The sequence below is a fragment of the Streptopelia decaocto genome, assembly GCF_964273445.1.
Source record: "Streptopelia decaocto genome assembly, chromosome: 13".
NCBI classification, from domain to species: domain Eukaryota; kingdom Metazoa; phylum Chordata; class Aves; order Columbiformes; family Columbidae; genus Streptopelia; species Streptopelia decaocto.
In genome coordinates, this window is record NC_138668.1 from 2293053 (window position 1) to 2316755 (window position 23703).

General features: G+C 46.2%; 1 protein-coding gene across 1 annotated transcript in view; it reads right to left on the minus strand.

Annotated features, from left to right (window-relative positions):
• The window catches only part of MAD1L1 (mitotic arrest deficient 1 like 1), a 305040-nt gene that overhangs the window by 98549 nt on the left and 182788 nt on the right, over positions 1–23703 (minus strand). Inside the window, exon 16 of the mRNA XM_082064189.1 lies at positions 17582–17672. Within this exon, the coding sequence (XP_081920315.1) occupies positions 17582–17672 (91 nt within the window). The remainder of the gene's footprint in view (positions 1–17581; positions 17673–23703) is intronic.

The window sequence follows — 23703 nt, forward strand, 5'->3', positions numbered from 1 at the left end:
GCACAGCGAGAACCCAACAGCTCCCGCTGAAGTCGGTGAACGCGAGATAATATATATATTTTTAATAGGGATGGCTAACCAGGGAAACCAATACGTTGTCTTTTGTCCAATATCTATAAATCAATATTTGATATCTTATTAAAAAAAAGGCGCGGGAGCAACCACAAGTCATTGGGTAGAGATTTCTCTTCAAACTGTATGTTTTCTGATCCGACTACACGGATATTCTTTTTGGCCATAAACCTCTTAATTCACCTCATTCCGCTTCCTCCAATTCGAAAAAAAGTGTTATCCAAGACTTTCATCCATTCTTTCTCATATCGTTAATTCCCCCTCTTACTTTCTAAGCCTCCAGACAATTCTGTAACTTCAGCGTTTACTCCTCTTAGACATAATAAGAACTTAGATGGTATCACTGACAATTTAATGTTTTTCAAGGAGAGTTTTAATTTGCAGAGGAATTACATTAGAATCAATGCCCCTAAATATAAAAATACTTTCAAATATATATTCATGTTAATATTTCAGAGAGGCAGAGCTGCCCGAGTCCTCAGGTGATGGAAAAGCAGAATGGCACTTCAGATACAGCCACAGAGACTGTGGGTTTTTCCCCTAAAGGAAACATCTTTTTCACGGTCGTAACGACAACTTGAACACGCGCACGCTGATCCATACGGATGTGATCCAGTCCACGGGTTATTTGGTGATTAGAGTGCAACAGAACAGAGAATGGAAACAGGGTTGTCACCTGCCACCTTTCTTGGTCACTGGGCTGTAAATGAGGGACTCTCCATCCTGATCTAAAGGCAGTAAAGCTAATTGAAGGACTTCTGCTTTTCTGGGAGATGGTGAAGAGAGAAACAAGGATGGATTAAGATGTGAAAGTTCAAGAAAAGAAGTCACGAAACGCATCTCTACATACATCCCTCTTGACCACGTATGAACACATGCTTCGTAAAACAACCATTGTGCACAAATGTAATTCTGAACCCCATTAAAAAAGCTCTACAAGAATCCATAACATGGCTGCCTCTCTACACTAAAAACACCCTTTATTTTCCTTAATAATTAATCCTTAATTATTCCTTAATACACACCTGGTTTCTCTGGATCAGTCATGAGCTCGTCCATGCTGAACTTGAGAATACAATTCAATGTTATGAATTCTGCCTGGATCCTCACCAACCGCACACTCTGATTTGTGTTCCGAATGTTATCTCACTGCTAAGAACCGATCGGTGCCTTCGCTTCGGCTCTGCAGCCTGTTCATTAACTCAAACCTCACACAAACGCGTTTGCCGCTCTGCTGTAGCACCATATTCCGCTCGCTGCTGCCGCGTTTTCTCTCCTGCCTCTACGCCTCAGCAACATTTGTGTCGGATATTTTACTTTTCCATAAGGTTACCTGACCAAATATTTATCACTAACTGAACAAGAAACCCTGAGCCCTGGGTTTTTGGCTTATGAGAACCTTATTGCTGATCTGTGCTTCTGTCAGGGACGGGTTTTGTAAGGTGCTACGACAGCAACCAGCCAACCTTTGCTTTCAGGAGATGACCAACTTGTTCCTGTGTCCCTGACACAGGGCTGGAAGTGAGAAATCACTCTTCTTGTGCTTCGGTTGCCGTGCTGCACTGCCAGCCCCGCTCTGGGCAGCGGCTGCTGGTCCGGATCACTCCCATCTCTGAAATAATCATGTGAAAATAAAGTGAAAAGAGCACCCTCAAAGAATAAGGTGCTTGGAGGCAGAAGGTGGATTAAAATCCTTCTTTATATATACTGCTCCCAACAAATGAGCTTCAAGTGATCAGTCTCTAAGCTCTTGGGACTGGAGTTGGACCAAGGGTTGGACTTGATGACCTCTGAGGTCTTTTCCAACCCAGTTGATTCTGTGTGATTCTGTGTGTGTGAAGGAACGGTAGCTGAAAAACACCGGGACACTGAGGAGAAACAGGACAGTGGAGTAACGGGAGACTGGGCTGCTAGTGCTGAAATTTTAAAGACAAGTTTTACTCATTTTCACAAAAGCGAAGCATTTTCCCGTTCTCTCTCAGGGAACAGGAACGGGTAGACTGGCAGTGGGCTCGAGGCAGCTTAAAATCTGATCCACAGAATCATGCTGCAAGGGCTCTGCAATGTTCAGCCTTCGCTGGGCTCTCTCAGCACGCACAGCCCTCGGAGCAGCTGCGACAGGCGCCCCGGGCAGAACGGGCTGGAGGAGCGGAATGACAGGACGGAGGAGCGGAATGAGAGGACGGAGGAGCGGAATGAGAGGACGGAGGAGCGGAATGAGAGGACGGAGGAGCGGCATGAGAGGATGGAGGAGCGGAATGAGAGGATGGAGGAGCGGAATGACAGGACGGAGGAGCGGAATGAGAGGATGGAGGAGCGGAATGACAGGACGGAGGAGCGGAATGAGAGGACGGAGGAGCGGAATGAGAGGACGGAGGAGCGGCATGAGAGGATGGAGGAGCGGAATGAGAGGATGGAGGCAGGTCCTGAGCAAAGCGCAAGTGCAGATTGCTGAGAAGGCGCCTCCGTGGACCACACGGTGCCAGACACCAGCGCATCCCTCCTGGGATGAGCAAGAAAACCTGCGGGAGGTAACGGAAGATATTCCAGGCTCGATTAAAGCGCCTCCATCCATTGCAGTCCCATCTACCCGAACTACCTGAAATCTCCATTTATCACCTCCCTATTTTAAAACTAATCAATACCACCGCGGGACAGCAACTTTCTGCACAAGTAGAAAACAAGATGGCTTAGAGCCCTTGGAAATTCTCCCTGTTCGCTACCAGCTTGATACCAACCCTGCCAGTGTGTCTGCATCACGGCCTTTAACGATGCAGCAGCGGCGACTGCTTTGCTTCCAGCAGCTCAACAAGCCTCGAGCTGTGAGTAGAGAAAGAGCCCCCTCTGCTTGCTTCTCAACAGCTGTGAAAAGGGTGTGTACAGAGCCTAAGTGTTTAATGAAAGGAAACTACTCCTTTACCGAAGGGGTATGTGGGATGTAGGAGCTGTCAGTGACATTATAAACTCAGGAGTGTGCGTTGAGAGAGGAGTTTTGCAGGGCAGAACGACTACCTGCGAAATACAAAAAGGTGCATTCTGCAGCGGCACAGCACTTCGGTGGTAATTGGCTTCATGGTGGCCAGGTGGCCAGGTGGCTAAAAGCAGGACAAAAAGAGGAATTGAGTGTGTCTATGAGCACACGCAGCAGAGTGCTATCCAACTACACAGAGTTTTCAAGTGTTTGACAAGAAAAGCTGAGAAGGAAGTTAACTACCCAAGGAGAGTCACCAAGAAAGGGGTGGAGAGTGGCACACGTCCAACGGTGGAAGGAGAAGATGAGAAACAACTTCTGTGCCCCTTTGACCCCACCATTCTGGTTTTTAGATGTGTAATTCCTATGGTAGATGGCCCGGTGGTTCAGGTGTCACTACAACAGCCCATACTCACGCTGCTTCCAGAGGAGATCGCACCCGCTGGGAACTAAATATCCTGGCACAGAAAGGTTTGAAAACCAATCTGCCCTTCCCCTCATTCAGTACTCTCGCTAGTAACACGCTCATTAAAAATAGCTGAGGAACCATGCACGCTGCTAAGACAAACCACGAGCCTTTGTATTAAGTTTTACCGACCTCATATGTAAATCAGCCTGTAAAGACCGGTAGCCCATTATATACTGTTCAATTACTACAGCAGGCATCCATCCTGTGCCTTTCGCAGTGATCTGTAGCCTGTAACAGGTTCATAAACAGCTCAGAAGGACGACTGCTGTAGATTCCACTTAACTCCTTATCTATCTGCTTTAAATGGATTAAATGACTGTGTCATTAAAATGCTTGAAGTAAGCCTTTGATCATAAACTTCTCATCATTTTACAGTTATTGAATCTGATCCCTAATGAATCTTATTCTGCCATATTTCTCCGTCTTCTGTTACCAGCCTCGTTCCCCATTAGTCCTGGCTCCTCCATCCTAATGCGACTGCTTTGTATGCCAGAGCGGCGCCTCCTCGCAGCTCTCGATCGTATCTGCTGATTGCCCAACCCGAGGAGCTGATGAAGTGCAGGAATTTCATCTGAGGTGGGGTCAGAAGGAGAAAGAAAATAATTCACAAAATACAAACCGCACAAAACACTCTTTACATATTCACCGCACAGCTGCGTGACTGCAATTCCTCTCCGACAGCAAGCGGAGGATCCTCCAGAGCAGAGAGGGGGAATTTGGGCAGCGTGCTTTCCCACTCCTTCAGGAAAAGATGGGGTTTATTTATATAGTAAAGAGGTGAGAGGGAGAAAAAAGCACTGCTGAAGTCAGAGGATTTTCTGCCACAAAGCACCACTGGGTTTTATCAGCTGTAATGAAGGATGTGCCTGATCGCTGCAGTGTGCACAGACACGGGGAAAAGCCAAAATCGTGCTACTGCAAGTGCCTCAACACAGCAAACAGCCACCAGCCGACGGGCACGGCAAGGGGAACAACCAGTGAAAGTGGAAGGAGACAACATATTGAATGACCTGGTCCATGAGCAAGCGGGGTTGCCAGTAGGCAAGGAGATCAAACGTTCACTGGTCTACAACAGCTGGTAGAGCTACTGAATTACTGAGGTAATTCTGCATTCAAAATTTGGCTCCAAACTCCATCAGGCTCCAAAACCAGTGACTAAAGGTGGTGCTAAAACCAGCTTCTTGCACCAGTTTGGGTTTGGCAAATCAAAGGGATTTAGGAGGGGTCCACCCAGGAGGGCTGGCAAGGGACTCTCCAGGCCTTGGGGTGAGATAACAGGCAGGGGCTCGAGATGCATTAGACATCTATAAAAGTCTTTCTTAGAAGAGATTATCAGTATTTGGTCTCCTGAATTTTAACATTCTCTCCTTGAGAAGAAGACAGCCATTTTTTGAAACACTTCAGAGGTTTTGTTTGCAGGGAAGTCCATTTTCACCAGGCACAACAGGAGGAGCACACTTAGGAGCTCACATCTGGCTACCACCCAGAACAAAGTACAGGGACTCCACGGCGAGAGAGGCTCTTATCCTGCGGTAATCAGGAGACACAAAGGGGAAACAAGAAGGTCCTTCTGGTGGCCTTAGGAGAGGAGAAGTACTGTGCAAGTTACACGGGAACTGAACGCCTGCTTAGCTGCCAACTCTATTAAAGTCACATGAAAGTGTTAAACTGAATTCTGAAAAACCACACGTTTGATATGGAAGAAGCCTATTATGTCAACTTGCATAGTCCTTGCCAATGCAGCACACTGACTAATGTTAATCATTCTGCGTTCTAATTATCTTACCATTATAGCAATTTCCCTGATGATCATCCCTTTTTTTCCTTCCTTTTGCTGTTGTTCGGTGTTTTTCAATGCTGCGGGCTGGATGGCTCGGACCACCTCTTTGCCATCTGAGTGTTTCCAAAGAATATACCAAAGGCTGCGTTATTATCTCTCTCTATCATTCCCTTGGCTTATCAGGACATGCTTCGTACTTTTACACAAAAGGATGCGAACGAGGATGCTGCTGCTTCGCTTCTGGCCCCTCGCAGGCTACGGACTGGAACAGGCTGTGGAAACCTCCCAGATGACCCAGTGCCACCCCCCAGCGCTGGGCCAGTGACACAGAGCGGAGCGGTGCTGGCGACGATGGGACAGCAGGAACGAGCATCCCTGCTATTGCCCAGCTGGAGCGAGACCGCCTTCCTAATTGCAGCAGAGCAAGAATGGATTTAATTGATTTTCTGCTTTACTCCAGAAAGAGGCCAAATCTACCCCAGGGCCTCATTCCTACCCCAGAGCATGAATTACCCCCCGCAGCAGATTTCACAGTGAGCGGAGAGAAGCAAAGACAGAGACAGGCCCCTCGAAGCAAGGAAGCGACCAGTCCTTTCTGCCTCATCAACCTCATGTACATACAGTGACATTTTAATTAGCTTCCCCTATGTATGACAGACATCCTGGGTCACGCAGAGAAACCACTTTTCACTTCCTACCCTCGTAAAATTTGGGAGCTTTGAAAAAACCCACCAAATCAACAAAAAAAGCAAAGCAACCCAGTCCCCTCTTCCTTTCTACCCAAGCAATTCAATTACTTGCCAGACAGCACTAAGAATCCATTAGAGAAGAATATATTCTGCATTTGCTGTGGAAATCTCCTGGCGATCTTCTCTGTCTTTCAGTTCAAGCTCAAAGCTCAGTTGCTTTTTTCTGCCAGTACAAGGAGACTTCAAGCAGCACCGAAATCCTTTCAGATGGGCAGAGTCATCTCTTCATTTAGAGTTTACAAGAATAAGAGAGATTTATAGATAAACTGGAACAATAACAAGAAGGGCTATGGGGCAACCTAATGGATTCTGAAGAGCTTTGAGCAAACTGCTCCAAGCAACGAAATCAACATTGTCTTGATCCGACTGCCTAAAGAAATAAATACTTCAGAAGCAGCCTTGCCCAGTAACAAGTTTTTGAGCTACCATTGAGTAAATCACTAGAAGTGCATCATCTCTAACTTCCACACATATCTGAAGGACTCAGACTCTCTTTTTGATCCCTGGGAATCATGCAACATCAGTAAAGAGCATTAAATTGAACAGAACAGCCAAAGAGCTGAGAGGGGCGGATGAGAGCGCAGGCTCAGGAGGAACACGCTGGTGAATTGAGCAATAGGTCTGGTTTGCCATGTGTTCGGTATTTTTTGATCTTCTGTACCACAGGTGTCAAACTACTCCTGCATTTACACAGTCCTAACACTACATTCTGCCCTTTGAAGGCAACTGCGAGGCTGATGTGTGTCCCGGTGACAGTGAGTTTGACACCCCTGAGTGACAACAGCAGCACCACACGCAGAAGCCATCAGAGACCCTGGGAAAGCACAAAAGTCAACAGACATTGTACATTCAATCCCCAAATTGCTTGGACATACAAGTTAGTGTGCACATGCCACCACGGCACAGCCAACAGGCAGCGCCAGCAAAACCGTTTCACGGTATACAGCACCATTCCTTCCCACCACCCACCTGAAGAAGACCCACAAGAAGGTCTATGATGTTGCCACCTCCTTCGTTTCAATTTCTACGAACCTTAAGGGAACAGTCTGACAACATGTCAGTCTGACACACACGGGGAAGAACCTGCAGCCCACACCTTGTGTCTGTCCTCCCCCCGAGCAGCGATTTCCATGGCCCTTCACCACCCCTCTGACCACACTCCAGCCCCATTCTGTTGAAACAATCTGGGTGACGTTCCCTATTTTACACCCACATGCATCCAGTCACATCTGCATATAAATACAACCGCATGCATTCCAAGAATTGTCTGCAAACATGTATTGATGCAAAATTAAATGCCCTGGTGCTGTACTTATATGTTCAGGCTGCTCCGGCGTGACAATATTAATCACTAGAGCTCACACAAGATGACGCTTTTCCTTGCAGACTGATCAACCTGACTCCTAGGGAAATAACCTGAAGGTCAGCAGCTCTAGCTGTGCTGGATCTGGAGGGAAAGCGGCTCCAGAGCTCAGGGCCTGCCCTGCCAACAGCTTTTCACACCTCCCCCTCCGAAAAACGAGATGTCTCTAATTACTACTGATTGCAACTGTGGTGGTGTTGCACAGAGAGAAAGGATGCGTGCACTGGAAGACAACCAAAACCACGCGAGAGCATCGCTGTGGAGCTCAGCCTTGCTGCACAGCCTTCATGGTACTGGTTTTTCAAGTTTTTCATCTTACTAGAGCCAGAAGCACAATGAACACCCTTTTCAAAAGCAGCATCTTTGTTCTGAAAGGTCACAATCTCGCCTGAACATCTTATGTTGTGTCCAATACACACAATACTTTTCAGGGAGTTTTTATTTCATTTTAAATGTCCTGCCAAAACCGCAAAGAACAGGCACAGCTTCTGTATTATTGGAGATACGTGGGGCTTAAACGTTGATCAGGGGAAGCTGCAGTGTTCCTGATGGAGCCGAACCCATGGCTGGGTAAATATGGATGTGATGGATCACCTGGGGACCCCCCCATCTGTATTTAACACACCTGGGCTCTGCAGACACCACCGCTCCGTTGTACACACAGAACCACCATGGGACACCGCGGAATTTCTCAAAAGGCTACAAAGATGATGTTCTTTCCAAGGCGTTTCACTTATCCTGCCACCCTGTCTATCCTCATTTAGAGACAACAGCTCTTGTACCTAAATTACACATCGTTTGCCATTCTGCTGTTACCTGTCTTTCAAATCGAGGTAGGAAACCTGCCAAGAACAATTACTATTTTCTGACTCGTCTGGATCTATGTCTCTCTAGAGTCTTATCAAACAATAGCAAATGGAAATTGAGGCAAATTTGTTAACGGGGACCAGGGAGAGAGCGTATCCTGGTCTGACGGCCGCTGCAGAGATGCCCTGACAATGGGGTGCTACTTGTCCCCACGTACACCCCCGGGGCTCCCCAGGCACATCACCAGCTCCGATCCCAAGCAAACTGCAGATGGAACTGCCCGATGCCCGGTGTTTGAGTGACACGGGCATGTCCAGTTTCCTTCTACTACTTGACACAATTCTTTAGTGGAAATCCATTTTCTTTATGTATATCTGTGCGTCAAACAGGCGGCAGGTCGGTCAGATGAAAGGGAAGGGCTCTGGTGTATGTAAGATAACACATCTACGTCTCACACGCTTGAATCCCTGCCAGGGGTCACGCGAAGGTGTGCTTCTCTGAATCAGGCTCCATGTCCACCCTGGCTCAGCTCACAGCACCTCCTCATTCGAACACCATCACGACCGCTGCCCACCCCTCACCGTGACACGGAACACGAAGATTTTGCTCTTCTCCTCATCACACACACACACGTTGGCCAAACTCTGACTTCATTTCTTTCCCATAATCTGGTCTTCCAGCTCTTAGAGACGGGGTCGAGTTTTCCGCACACCAAACAGAAGAGGAAAAATCCTGCACCGTAACCAGTGTCTCCTTATCAGAATCAGACTAAAACTGTTCAAGCAAATTACCATAAACTTTGACTTTACAAAGCCTGGTGGCAAAAAGCCAGACACAAGAGAAGCGGCAAAGACAAGGACAGCACGACACTCTGACCTATTCATTTTGATCAAAAACTTGAAAGTAATTAGGTCACTGGCTGAAATGATAATTAGTAATGAAAAGCTAAAAGCCAAATGTGGAGAGAGCTGCAACTTACAGACTTGGTATTCACAGAAATCCGAGAAAAAGCACAAAGCTTCAGCAAACAAAACTTGACAGGCTCTGTTTTCCCTATATGGCTCTAAACGACATTTTTGTTTTCGTTCTGTGACATCGTAGCAGAATTCAAAGCAGCAGCAGAATAACAGAAAATGAAGAAAGAACAATTTAAAACTAATTCATGCCATCAAATGACTACAGAGAAAAAGCAGAAAGCTATAAAGGGACAGTCGCTCTTATTGTTTCCTGAAACTTGGTTTTTTCTTTGCTGTGTGATAAACAAGATTAGAGGAGCTTAAAAGCAAAGTCTCTTTCTAAAACGGTTGTGTCTGTCTCCTCTGCCTCGGCTTTCACTTGCAGGGTGGTTCTGGGGAATCAGTGAAACGCTCTTGGTGCACAGGAGACTTCTGTAGTTGCTACTTATTACTATTAATATTTCACCATCTAGCACTGTATGTTGGGTGGGACATTTTATAAACACAGGTGTGTACCTGAGCATGCAATTGTAGCTGAAACCACCCGTTTCCTGACATCCTTGCTCTTTTGATCGTGCAAGAACACCAACAGAGCGGTGTCTTTGTCACCTGCCAGGAGAGGGGGGCACGCACAGAGACCACCCCCTGGACTGAGTGGCTCCATGAACCCCCGCCGTGTGGCCAAGTCTTGCACGACTTTCAAAGCCTGACCATTCATCCTGCAATACCTGATCAGAAAAAGCAAGGCCTGTTTCAAACCTGCTTTCTTGCACCGCAGCAGGACTTCTGGGTGCTCTCCCCCTGCAGAACACACACACTCGAGGAGCAACCTCCTCCTCCTCACTGTCACAGCATTCTGTATTCGTCGCCAATTTTTCTGCTCTAGCACGCAGGCCACATCTTTCAGTTTGTGTTTTGTGTCTACAGGTACAGCGACCTTTCCCAGCGGGACATTCCCCCCGCCCCAGCTCCCTCCAAACTTGCTCCGAGCTTTCCATGCCGCTGCTCAGGTACTGATGCTTAGTGCACCTGGAACTGCTGCAGAGAGTCCAGCGCAGCCACCAAGATGCTGCAGGCAGTGGAGCATCTCCCGGGTGAGGAAAGGCTGAGGGAGCTGGGGCTCCGGAGCTGGACAAGAGGACACTGAGGGGGGACTCATTCCTGGGGATCAATATGGAAAGGGGGAGTGTCAGGAGGATGGAGCCAGGCTCTTCTCGGTCACAACCAGTGACAGGACAAGGGGCAATGGGTACAAACTGGAACACAAGAGGTTCCACTTAAATTTGAGAAGAAACTTGTTCGCGGTGAGGGTGGCAGAGCCTGGCCCAGGCTGCCCAGGGGGTTGTGGAGTCTCCTTCTGTGCAGACATTCCAACCCGCCTGGACACCTTCCTGTGTAACCTCATCTGGGTGTTCCTGCTCCATGGGGGGATTGCACTGGGTGAGCTTTCCAGGGCCCTTCAGCCCCTGACACTCTGGGACTCTGTGTGCACTGACCTTTCTCTGCTCCAGAGCCGCTCAGGACATCCAGAGCTCAGCCGTCCTCCCCTCTGCTCTTCTAACGAGCCGTGTGATACTACACAACTGCTGGTATTTTCTGGGCTAGTGGCAGAAGCACATTAATGAATTTATTATGGATTTTTGTGTTAAATGTATTATGCAAATGTTAATCAGTTTCTGCAGAACTTCAAGAAAGGTGCTGCATGAAGCATGCTGCTTCAGGTGTTTAATATTCCATGTGCAAATTCCTTAAAAAAGATTTTTTTTAAAGGGCATGTTGGTGAAATTTCCCTGCGCAAATGTGAATCTACGCACTCCTGGTCCCTGATGTTAACAAACATTAGCGAGTCTGTGCTGTGTGTGTCCTTGTTTTATGTGACATCCATTTTGCACGTCACATTTATCAGGGCCACTGAGACCAAGACTCAACTTCTCCTTGAACCACCTAACGACAAATCTACAACTTGATGACATGTTTATACTTCTCCTCTCTGCTCCCACAGAACGCTTCTAATTCCTGTTAGTTCTAATAAATGTGATGTATTCAGAATTAACACGTACAAATATTTGCATAGCCCCAGCTAATTGAGTGTCATGTAGTCCTCGAGGCTTGGAGAGCTGCAGGTGCTACACTCCTTCCATTACACACCGGTTCTGGGAGCTTCTGCAGCCCCTAACCCACGTGGCACAAGATACCCGATGCTTTCTCCCAAATAACATCCTTTCAGTACAATTTATAAGCATATTACAGACAAAGTTCTTTTCCCTCACATCCATTTGGGCAGCACTTCAGCACGCGTACCCGTAGCAGCTCACTGTGACCACCAGAGATACACTGAGCAGATACACGCTTCCCTATATCAGTACAGACTTGTTACACCCGTGAAATGTTAAGATCATCTTTGCCTGATGAGCTCATTGCTGACAAAATCCAGGAGTCTGTGGAAAGGATCCCAAACCGCTCTGTTCCGCATCCACCCCCACGTGCTCCTGTGAAACTCCATGCACTGGGTGAGCCAGGCGCTGTGACAGGAGATGACACAACCTTCTGCAGACCTGGACCTTCACTCCTCGGGCCGCTTCCCCTTCCTTTTAAAGCATCTCCAGCTGTGTGCTCTCAGCTACTCTATCTTGTAATTAAATCCCTATGAAACCCATACATTTGTCCCTACAACTTGCCAAAAGTTATACCTGCCTGAAGAGATGCCAAGAGGTTTGCTGAAACCTGTATAAAGAAGACGCCCCATTTTTTTTTGGGGGGGAAAAACCAAAAAAGGCCGAACTTGACCACCTGAGTTTTTCTGCGCGGACAAGCTGTGCCACAGAGGCTGATGTGGACCACAGGATGCAGAGATGAAGGAAAAAGGCCAAGAAGTATCTGATAGGGAAAGCATGGAGATAATCCGGGAAGAAGACTTGTGAGCATTTGAGAGGTCAATTAGGGAACCTTGAAAGGTTGACGATGTCCCTTTAAGTTTTGTAACAGTGTAAATGATTCATTCATCATTCTTCACTGATCACATAATGAACAGTTAGACTGCTAAATGACCTCAACTTCGCCGTGGGCTCTTAACTCCAAGCCAGTTGCTGCCTGGCCGCCAAAGTCCTAATGATAAAATGAGTCATTAATGCTTAAAGAGGAGAAACGTTCCCTGTCCCTGAGGAATCTGTGCTTGGGGTACAGCTCCGATGTTCCGTTAGTCCCTCCACACGCAGTGCGAGGATAACAGGGAGACCGGCCCAACCGCACAGACTGCAGAGATAAGGGGAAAAAGAAACATGAGGGCACTCAGGATGCTCCAGCACCTTCATCATCCACTTGGCTCCTGGAGAGCTCAACAGAGACCGCAGCTCCCTGCAGAGCCCTGGTGGGACCAACAAGTCCATGGTAGCCAAGGCGAGCCAAATAAAATGACCTAAAGTAGACAAACAGGACACATTTTCAGACACCCCTCTATTTGTACCTAAATTTATCCATCACATCAGCTACTTTTACCAAAAAAAAAAAAAAAAGTCTGCTTGCAGAACTTGCTTATTTCTTATCTTCAAATAGTTACAGCTACGACGCAACTGTCACCAAAGCGGGCGAGTGGTTCACGCTTTGATTTGTGCAAAAATAATCAATTTTAAGCCTGGAAGAAACTAAGATTTAATTTAAGCAGATTGATATCTGAAATTGTAAAATGGATGATAACAATAGGAAAGTTAGACATTTGGAAAGAAACTACTGCACATGCATTAATGAACACCTCAAAACACGTCAATAAAGTCATGAAAAGATCCCCCCAAATACCTTGTGGGAGGTGTTTTTCCCAGCCAGTTCCCCCATGGACACTGCAATGGGGAATCAGTCTTTTCAGACAGCAAAATACCAGGTTCTGGCTGGGGAAAATATTCTGATGACCGTCCCCATACCATGTATCCAGTCACCTCTTTCTGAGCTCTCTGAGATAATGGAGAAAAGAACCTCAATATTTCCATATGTATGAATAATAGTGCATTTTAATAAGTGTTGCTATCATGTTACTGACTGGCAGAAGAACTCAAACACAGTTACTGTTGTGACCAGGGGCATCACACTCAAAGTTGATCAGTGTAGAGTTTGTGCCAAATGAGCCAAACTACCGTTGTAGGGTCTCACCTGGTCCCTGGGATGCTCTGCCGGCTTTCTGTGACCATGCTCATGTTTCCTTGACTACCAGCATCCACAGGTGACTCCTTTCACTCATAAACAAGCAAGAAAATAAAGATTCATTCCACTCATCCTCATTAATAAACAGGCATACGCTCAAAAGGATTAGGCTGCTACCTTGGCTGGTGGACTAGAGGTGATTTTCAAGCCCAAAGTCAGCGTAACAAACATCATCTCCTTGCCTTTTATTACAGATCCACTTATCTCAACTCTAACTGGAGTTTCGTTTCTCTCACCAACCAGCTGTGAACTAATGACGAGGATCTCTAACTAGTCCTGCTCCCCCTCCAAGCATATGGATCCAATTAAGTCAAACTGCAGCTGATTTTAATCAATCTTTCTAGAAGCAGCCAAACTTGAAGAATCTCTTCTCCTTCAGCTCCAAGAGCAGAAGAGAGCAGGAAAAGCAGGAGAGCGGGATTTGCATAAGGAACACTTCACACCCGCCCGGCTGCCTGTAAACACACGGCTCCTGGCAGGCAGAATTGCTAATTGAACACTCCTCACAACTCTTGCCTCCCACTTTAGCCAAGAAGCACTGATTTGATCAGTCTCTCTTCGTTCTTGGCATCGGGTTGTGTTTTCCCACCAGCAGCTCGGGGCAGACGGTCATTTCAGACAACTAAACAAACCAGATCTTTCACGGAAATCTCAGCCCACCCCAGGCCAAGCAGTAACTGTGCGTTTGCTTTCCTGGAAGCCTTTTTCGCTTCGTCGAAAGAAAGACGGGGAGAGAAGAGGAGATAAAATTATCTGGTTAAAACTGCTCTTTTTATATATTATTTGAATCCTTCTCCTAAGCCACACTTTATATGTTTTTCTTAACAAAATGTCCTGGGGGATGGGGATGCACACTCAGCAGGGTGTCATTTCTCTACAGACCCCGCATTTCTGGTGTTTTTGTAATGTGAGGTTTTTATCAGCAGTAAAGACCTGACCGGTGAGTAACATCCATGCTAAAGTCTTTATACCAGTGAAGGAAAATCAATGCAGCCTGCAGCCTGGTGTCACGAGCCAAGGGGCTTTGGAAGAAGGGGTGTGTGGGGCTGGAAAGTGCCCTCAGCTGTAATTCAAGCTGTCCCCACGCAAGCACAGAATACAAAGAGATGTCAGGTGTTACGTACACTGCTGCGGATCGCTATCATTATCTCAGTTTCTTTATTTGCTAATACCGGGCTCAGGGAGCGTGAATCACACACAAAAGCACCTTTCCGTGTGCTCGCTTGCCCTCTGGCCAGTCCGTCAGCGTCCTGCGGTTCACCAACCGGTTACCGGTGCCAGCAGCCCAAGCAGAGATGAGCAAAAGTCATCTGCCAGCACTCGGATACCAAAGGATACGAGAAGCAAACATTTTTGAAGCTTTACTCCTTTCCACACATCAATACGGCCAAACATTGACATTTTTAGTTACCAAATATTAGCTGTATCTCCCTGCATTTCGTTCGCCGCACACAGCTCTGTGAACTCAACAGGCTGCAGTCCAGTGTAAAGCAACCAAAGCCTTAGTTCTACATCCCGTCTCTTCCAAATTCACAACTTTAATACACTCCTCCTATGTATCTTTCATTTAGTAGATACAATTCCAGAAATTCTGAGGTTTTGTTTTTAAAAAGAAGGAGCCGTGGACGAAGATTTGTCAGAAATCACCCTCATCCGACCTTGTTTAATGACACCCCTACTTTCTCCTACACCTTTATTTGATTTGACGCCGTCCTTTTCCCATGTTTGTAATTTCAGTCATCCCTCTGTTCAGTACATTATTCCTGTGATTTCTGTATGTGAAGTTTGTCTTGCCTTTTTTTCCTTTCTGATAAAGTTAATTTTAACCCACCATTTCCCAGTGATTTCTTTCAGAGATAGGAATAAATAACAAGTCAAACTAGCAACATTTCAGTGACCTGATCTGAGTGTATAACAGTATTTTCCCTGTATTTGCTCAGCACTGATAGAAGAGGTGAATTTCTAAGCTTATCCTTAATTTAGCGAGTTCCAACCATAATGAACCTTCTTCCAATGTTTTTAGAAAACAAGTCATTCCAAGCTTGGCCTGTCAAGATATTTGATTCTCAAGGTGACTAAACAAATGTTCTGCCCTGTGAGTTGTGAGATCTGGAGCATCCAGGTGGGCACACGCTGATCAATATGGACATGTTGGCATTCAGCTTTCATTTTGCTACATTTATGCTCTCTCCTCTACTCCTCCCCTTTTGGAGAAACTGCTTTTGGCAGCCAGTCCTCTGAGACACAAGTAAAGTGAGGAGCTAAGGAAAGGGAGCTGCTTATTGTTAAAGAAAGAATTAAAGCCATGGCCTCGCCATAACAGATGGAAGAGCCCGAATACCCTCACTCACCTCACTAAGCAGCTTTTTGGGGGACTGGCAGATTTCTCTTCCCTAGACCTGCCAAACCAGGTGACCACCTTCCTTTTCCCACACCTACACGACATCTCATCCTCTCCGTACAATTTCTACCTTGCTCTATCTTCCTGTTCTCCCTCCACAAAGCTCTGACGTGCACAAAAACTGCATCCAAACAGCGAGCACATTTAATGAGACAGGTCATGGGATGCCATGACGGGCTTTCAAAGCCTTTTTGGTGAACAGCACAAGCCCTACCGTACAGTAGCTTTACCGCTGTGTGAAGGGCCCATCTTGTTCCTATCACCGTAGCTTTTCTACCCTGTGAAAGCTCCGCTATCCAAACTGTAGCTGCTGCTGATCTTCTCTGCCGAGGAGCAGAAGACAGACAATTAGCAAGACAACACTGAAGACTTTGGACCTTTCCTCTCTGAATGTGCCATTTGAAAAGCCTGGTGTTTTGGCATCCCAAGGGCAGTATGAACAAAGCGGAGCGTCTTTAGACATCATGAAGGAAACAGGGAATTCCTCCGGTCAGGCCTTGCTGGCAAGCCAGCAGTCATCCTAAAACAACACTGGCAGATTAAATGTGACCTGAGTGAGTTGTAATCTGCTCTGAAACCAAAGCTGCTGTTGTGTTTGCTGGAGACCTGAGCATCCAAACACCAGCCCAAAGCTTTCGTCTCCTCCTGATGACTGAAACCCAATTAAAGGAGCGCCAGGTGACAGGTTTCACACTAAACGTGGCTCAGCAGAGCTGCTCAGCTGCTCTTAGCTCCCTGCTTTATCAAAGCTGTCACCTCCCCTGTCTCTAGGAATCGGTAAGAAAATAAATAAATAAATAAATAAATTTGATCTGCCTCTAATAGGTGTCAAGATAAAATCAATGGTCTGTCTGAAGTGTGAGTAATTTAAAACCTGCAGGTTTTCTACCATGAAGCAATTTACACAAAAATGGAAAAAAAAGAAATAAGAGACAAAGAAAGCAAAATTAAGAGAATGAAAGGCTACAATGCTGAATTGTTCGGCGTATCGGAGAGAACAGAAGTGAGAGATAACACTGTTCGTTGCAGGATGGGCTTTGATTAAACAAAGAGACTCAGGTTCTTGTTTGCTCCAACACCTTTCAAACAGGAAACACTATAAAAGCTGGAAGCAAGTCTCGTGCCCCTGGGAAAGCTGCTCCCAGAGGAAAGTGGCTGAGCAGACAGGGCAGGGTGGCACTTCACCCAGTGAAGAGCTCAACACCTTCTGCATATAAGACAGACCTACCTCGGGAAAAGGTAAAATGGCAAAAGAAACACACCCTTGCTTCCTTCTGACTCCATACCTCCCGTCTCTCGGTGTCTGTGGTCTGGAGATGCTGCTGGGTCATCCCCACAGCACTGATGCTTCCTGGCTTGGAGAACTCCAACCTAACAAGGCCACAATCCAGTGGTCTCTGTCTCCAGCGCTCATGGCAGCAGTGGGGCCTTGAGTATGAATGCAGCTCAAATTTTCCTATCTTCTCTGTGCTGCTAAGCTCTGTCTACACTCCTGCTTTGGCAGGAATAATGTCCAACAGACAACTTACGATAGTGGAGTTATTTAAAACGGAACAGTTTTTGAGGCTCCAAGAAGAAGAGGTTCTAGGTAAAGGAATCTAAAGAGACAACTGCATTTGTGTGATTGCATCTGACATCCAAACACCCCAGTAACACGGTCAGAGAGACAGGTGTGCGGATGCGGTTCGCACAGGTTCTGCAAAATGCTTTGCCTGGGTTGCAGGAAGTGAAGCTGTGAGAATTCTGGCACATCTGGCAGAACAGCTGGGGCACACGGACCAGCTCAGGCCGTCAGGATGCTCGGCACCTCCACATTTCCTACCTGCACAGTCAGCTTCTCCAGTTTCATCTCCAGGGATCTGTTCTCCTCTTCCAGCTTGCTGCGTTCAGCTTCCAGCTCCTCAATTTTCAGCCTGGAGAAGAAGGGAAAGTGAATAGACACTGTGTCCCTGCACAAATAAGCAAGTAAAACATGACATCACACGCTAGATCGGATTATTCCCGTATTCAGTATCACAAAGCTATAATAATGAGGCAGTTAAGATATATGACTAGAAGATACAAGCTTGCATGATGAAAATAATTTTTAGAAGTATATTGAAAATACACAATTTGAATATAAAGCAAAACTTCCTGAACCAGAGAGTGAGTCTAGACCGTCATGTTTAATAATCACCAACAGCTAAAATCTCCACGAGTGCATCAAATCTCTTTTTGATCTGATTTATACTTTTGGCCTTCACAACACTGCTTGGCAGTAAGTTCCACAATTTAATTATGTGCTGTATGAAAAATTAGTTCATTTTGGTTTATACTTCATATGTGATTATTTCACCAAGCGCCTGTTAGTGCTGCTGTGAAAAGTTGTGAATAATTGCCCCATATTCCCCTCTTCATACCACTGTACAGGCCTCCTCTGTTATTTCCTGAAGAATCTCCATTTAATTTTTCCTCACACCAAGGATTTTCCATATTTCTGATCTTTATTGCGCTTCCTCGTTCTTCTTCAAGTTTTCCGAAGACTTTTTGCTATGAGAAAAGCTAGAACTACAAACAGTACTCAGACGTATCTGGGGGTATAACGAGCCTTTCTGTTCTGTTCTCAGCTTCTTTTCTGATAATCCCTAGAATTCAATTTGTGTTTTTCATTACTGAACTTTACCTGATATGTTTAGAAAGCTTCACAATAACGTAAGGTCTCTTTCTTGAGTGACAACGGCTCATTGGGAGCTCACTATTGTGGGAATAAAAGTAGAGGCATTTTTTCTTAGCACACAGGTTTTGCAATTCCTGACATACAACTTCGTTTCCCACCTCAAGCAGCATCATCAGATTCTTCTGAACCTCTGAACAGTCTGGTATGCTCAAGAAGTTCATGTTTCATCAAATCTCACTCCACACAAACTCCTCTTTGCATTGGACAAGTTTGCAATAAGAGCCATTTTAGAAGGCTCAGGCCTATATGGTCAATATAACATATTTGGCCTTTTGAAAAGCTTTGAGCCAAAGGTCACAGAGAAACTTGAGTCTGGTGGAATAAGACAAGAACCTTGCCCTGCACGTTATTAACTGTGCAACTAATACATATTAACGCTGCTGTTTGCATTCATTTTTTTAATGAGGATCTTTCTCCAGAACATTTTTAAAAATTAATTATCTTGCTTGATAATCCTCGCTTCTAAATGACCTAAAATTAAGCTGAGAATCCTTGTACCGTGACAAAAAACAATGCACCCATCTGCCATTACCCCCAAATTGTGCAACAGAAATCTCAGGTACAATGAAGAACTTGTTTCTCCTCTTCAGTGGGCAAAAGTTACAAACTTCTCCATAGAAGCTGGTTGACCTCCAGCATGTTCAGCACAGAAATGTCTCCTTTATGAATATGCAGCTTGAATTGCTTATATTATTTGTAAGCCCGACCCCTGCTGGTAATTTTCAGATATTATAAAATACCACCTTTTTTCACTCTCGGAAGCTTCTAACATGCCAAGGAGCGGCTCTTAGCACTGTCCGGGCCATTACAAAAGATCATCAGTGATCTCCAGAAGACACAAACTAGCTGGGCTGGAGGATGCTGAAGAAGCAAGAGACTGGAAAGGTCGGAAAAAATGGAAATTCAAAATGGAATTAATGCTTTTAACAGCGTGTTTCTAAATGGGTTGCAGAAGAGGCCACAAGAAGAGCAACGTTTCTCTCCAAGGAACAACAGCGCAGCGGCTACTGAAAGGTCAGAGCCAGACACGGACTCTCGTCGGTACTTTGTCCATACTTGACACGCTAAATATTAATTTAGAACAAATTTCTCCCCATCCAGCCACCCAAATAAGCTGCGATGTTGCCGTTATCTGCCTGCAGAACTTCTCTCCATGCAGAGGTTTAAGCTCAGGCCTCTTAGCCCTTTAAGAATCTCTTGTAGCAGCCACCAGAAAACACGAAGATCCAACACACAAGTGAGCTGTAACGGGGGGTGTTAAGTGGTTACATTTTTGTGCTATTTCAGAGCATCATAGAATCATTTCAGTTGGAAGAGACCCTCAGGATCATCGAGTCCAACCATAACTCAACTCCAGCACTAAACCATGTCCATAAGAACCTCGTCTAAACGCCTTTTAAACCCCTCCAGGGATGGTGACTCCACCGCTGCCCTGGGCAGCCTGTTCAATGCCCGACAGCCCTTCCCGGGAAGAATTTTTTCCTGATATCCAACCTAAACCTCCCCTGGTTCAACTTGAGGCTGTTTCCTCTCATCCTATCACTTGCTACTTGGGAGAAGAGACCAACCCCTCCATGCTCCAAGCTCCTTTCAGGCAGTTGCAGACGGCAGTACAGTCTCCCCTCAGCCTGCAATTTTAAGATTTAATAACTTGTTTGTGCCCTTTGTGCCTCATTGGAGAAAGGGCAGTGATTCAAAGCCCAGGGCACTCGTACGTAGCCGTACCAGGTATTTTGCGACTGGCAGCACATCAAGAGCACCTGTGAGCGCAGCTCAAGTTCGCGGCCTGTCCTCGGGCTCATCTCTCAGACACATGTCCCACCCCAGCACCCCAGCTCTGGGGACCCTCCTTCCCGAATCACGGAGTGCTTGGGTTGAAGAGACCTCTGGGGATCATCCAGTCCAACCCACCTGCTGAAGCAGGTACAGCTAGAGTAGATCACACAGGAAGGTGTCCACATGGGTTTGAATGTCTCAGAGAAGGAGACTCCACAACCTCTCTGGGCAGCCTGGGCCAGGCTCTGGCACCGCAAAGTAAAGAAGTTTCTCCTCATATTTAGATGGACCCTCCTGTGCTTCAGTCTGTGCCCGTTGCCCCTCACCCTGTCATTGGGCACCACTGAACAGCATCTGGTCCATCCGCTTGACACCCACCCTTGAGATATTTATCAGCAATGGTAAAATCCCCTCTGAGCTTCTCTCCTCCAGGCTGAACAGCCCCGGCTCCCCGAGTCTTTGCTCAGACAAAAGCTGCTCCAGACCCCTCAGCATCTCCGCAGCCCAGAGGCAGCGCTGGGGATGCGCTGGGCCCGGGACACGGCAGCTCCCACGCTCGGCTCTTCTCCATCAGCCACGGGACGCGCCGCTCTCCCCGCGCTGAGGACCAGGAACATCGCTGTAACCTGTGTGAACCACAGAGGCTTTTAGGACTTAGCCCTCTCCTAACCTATTTTTAACACTGTTAAGTGTCCTGGTTCTCCAGCGGGAAAGCACTAAGAACCATTAGCAAACAGTTTGTGCTATTCTAGCTTTGCTTTCCAGCCCTGGGGAACTCTTCCCAATGGCACAGAGAGAGAAGCAAGGGAAATCCTATCTATATATAAACACAGCAAAGCATTTGCAGCTGGTGGTTAAGATACGGCAGTCAAATATTGAAAAATATTTACTTGCTTGGCACTCCAATTTTTTTATTTATATAAACTCAGGTACAGGGCCAACTGTGTACTGTGTACTGCTTCTGGATACGCCAGCACCCGCAAACGCCAACCCAGTGCGCGTTGCACCTTGTGCTCTCTCTGTCCAGGGACACCGGCATAAGTTATGTGATGCTATTTTATCATCGATTTGCACACCTCAACTTGTTACGTATGGGAGTTTCTTTCAGGTAGGGAGAACAATCCACAATAAATTCCCGTGAGAAGCACAAAAAGCAGAGTACAGGAACATCTGGGTACAGCACAACCATCAATCATCTTAACGTTTGGCCCGGAACAAACGCTGGTGCCCATTTTAAGAGTGGACTTGCAGCACGAGGAGTGAAGAAACATCAGTCACTTCCGGCAACGCTGACACCGTCCTCAAGTTTTGTGATACAGGGAAAAATCATTTGGATTCCTTTATGGAAAATTTACCAACTTCTTCTCCATACAGGGGTCTGAAAACATGAAAATATTTAAACTCTGGCAAAAATCTCTTTGTATTTCTGGAAGACTTTTCCTTCATCAGCTACTGACAGCTTAGCCCAAAGGCTCCATGGGCACAAGGTAAATTGAAGCCACCTCTGCAGCCTGTCACAAGATCAAATTCAGTGCAAGAATACAGAGTCATTGGCATTTGCTCAGACTTGTGGATTTTCCCACTTTTAAAAGCTGAGATTTATAACATATTGCCTCCACTGCATGTTTCACTGTCCCAAATTCAAGAGGCAACAAGAGGAAAAATAACAACCCTAGAGCCTCGGGTGTCCTGAAATGACACTTGAGAGAATGAAGAGACGTCCCACCGTGGTTCAGTCTGCCCAAAACGCGCTCAGATGGTAAGCGATGGCTGCTAGAGAGAAAGGCCGGGCTGCTCCTATTTTACGAAGGAAGAAGAGGGGAATCTGATTTTCAACAGCATCTTGGCACTTCCAAAAGTCTCTCTCCATCCAGAGCATTTCAGTCAAGTTAATCATTGACAACTCCCCACCACCAGCCCTATATCTTTCTTCTATTTGCTTTTAATGTTCCCAGACGTGCTATGTGATTGCCGTAGATATCGCCAAAGAGGACATGTCTCACGGAGGCCCCATCTGTGAAGAGGACATGGCCATGCGGAAAAGCTGTTGCTGAACAGGAACCTATTGAATGGAGCAGAAAATGTACGTGTTGGGAAGATGCTATTAAGGGATCCAGATGGCATTGAGATGGTGTTAGGAGCAGAGCAAACCGAATTCCAGCAAGTGTGACTAATAGGCATTGGCAAGGACATGAATTTCTTTTGAATTACTGTAACTCTACCCAGTCACTAAATCACAGAAAACATTTAGGATTTACTGGGGTTGCAGTTTGACAGCAGAAAGAAAAAGTTCAGATTTGTTCCAGCTGAAAAGGTCCTTCAGCTGTTGCCACTTAATTCTTTAGTGAAGTTCTTTTTAAATATATTACTTTTATTTATAGGGTCTGAAATACGAGTTTCTGCACAGTTATCACCTTCCCTCTAAAAGGTGCTAACACCTAAATGCTCTCTGCTCTGCTATATACCCCACAGGGCACGAACTCAACAGCGCGGCCACTGCTTCTTTTCGTAAGATCCGCAGAATATAAACAAATATGATTTCAGAGGGAGCAGCGAAAGTGTGAGAAATGGCAGCATTAGCGCTGCCTTTTATAGTCTCTTCAGAAACGATGATGCTGGGAGAGAGTTTCACATTTAAAGTTATAAAAGGTCTGACGAAAGAGCACTTTGTTCTCGAGAGAAGGAGGAAAAACTGATAAAGTCTTTCAAGTTTCTGGCTGAAAATTTACTTTCCATACTAAAGAAAAATGAGACAAAAGATATATTTTTAAAAGCTCTCATTCACTCACAGGAGGTGAATACAGATTCAAAGGATTAATATGGATTTTTTTTCCCTCCTTTGTGTCTCTCCTGCTTTTGTTTTCAGATGTTAGATTGTAACCACGGGGTGGATATGGAAACCCCTGGGGGCTCAGAGCCCAGCCCTGCTCTGCACCTTCCCCCCCACCGGCTCCTGCTGCTCCTCCTCCATTTCTGACATTCCCTCACGACGGCAGCCGGCCGGAGAGGCTGCGCTCAGCCAGGAGAGCAGCCGCACCGGACTGTGGGTTAACGGGATCCCAAAGACCACAGTAACCACAGAAATGCAAACACCTCCCTCAATAGTTCCAGCAGGACAGGGAACTGCTGGAGAGAGTCCAGCGCAGCCACCAAGATGCTGAGGGGAGTGGAGCATCAGGAAACAAGTGCAGCAGCTTAGCCTGTTGCTGAAAGAAGCTTTTGGTGTTCGGCTCGTCACTGGGGAACAGCTCAGCGCCACCAGCAGCTTTACTGGGCACAGGCCTGTGCTTCTGTTGTACTTTGTGTGGAGGCTTTGACACAATTTCATGGAAGGAGGAGAGAGATGAGATTAGTAATCAAAGAAATTCCTTAAAAGAAAAAAAAAATACAGCAAATAAAAACATTCTGTAGAGGGTTTCAGGGCTAACTTTGTGCAAAACCTAACACCACGA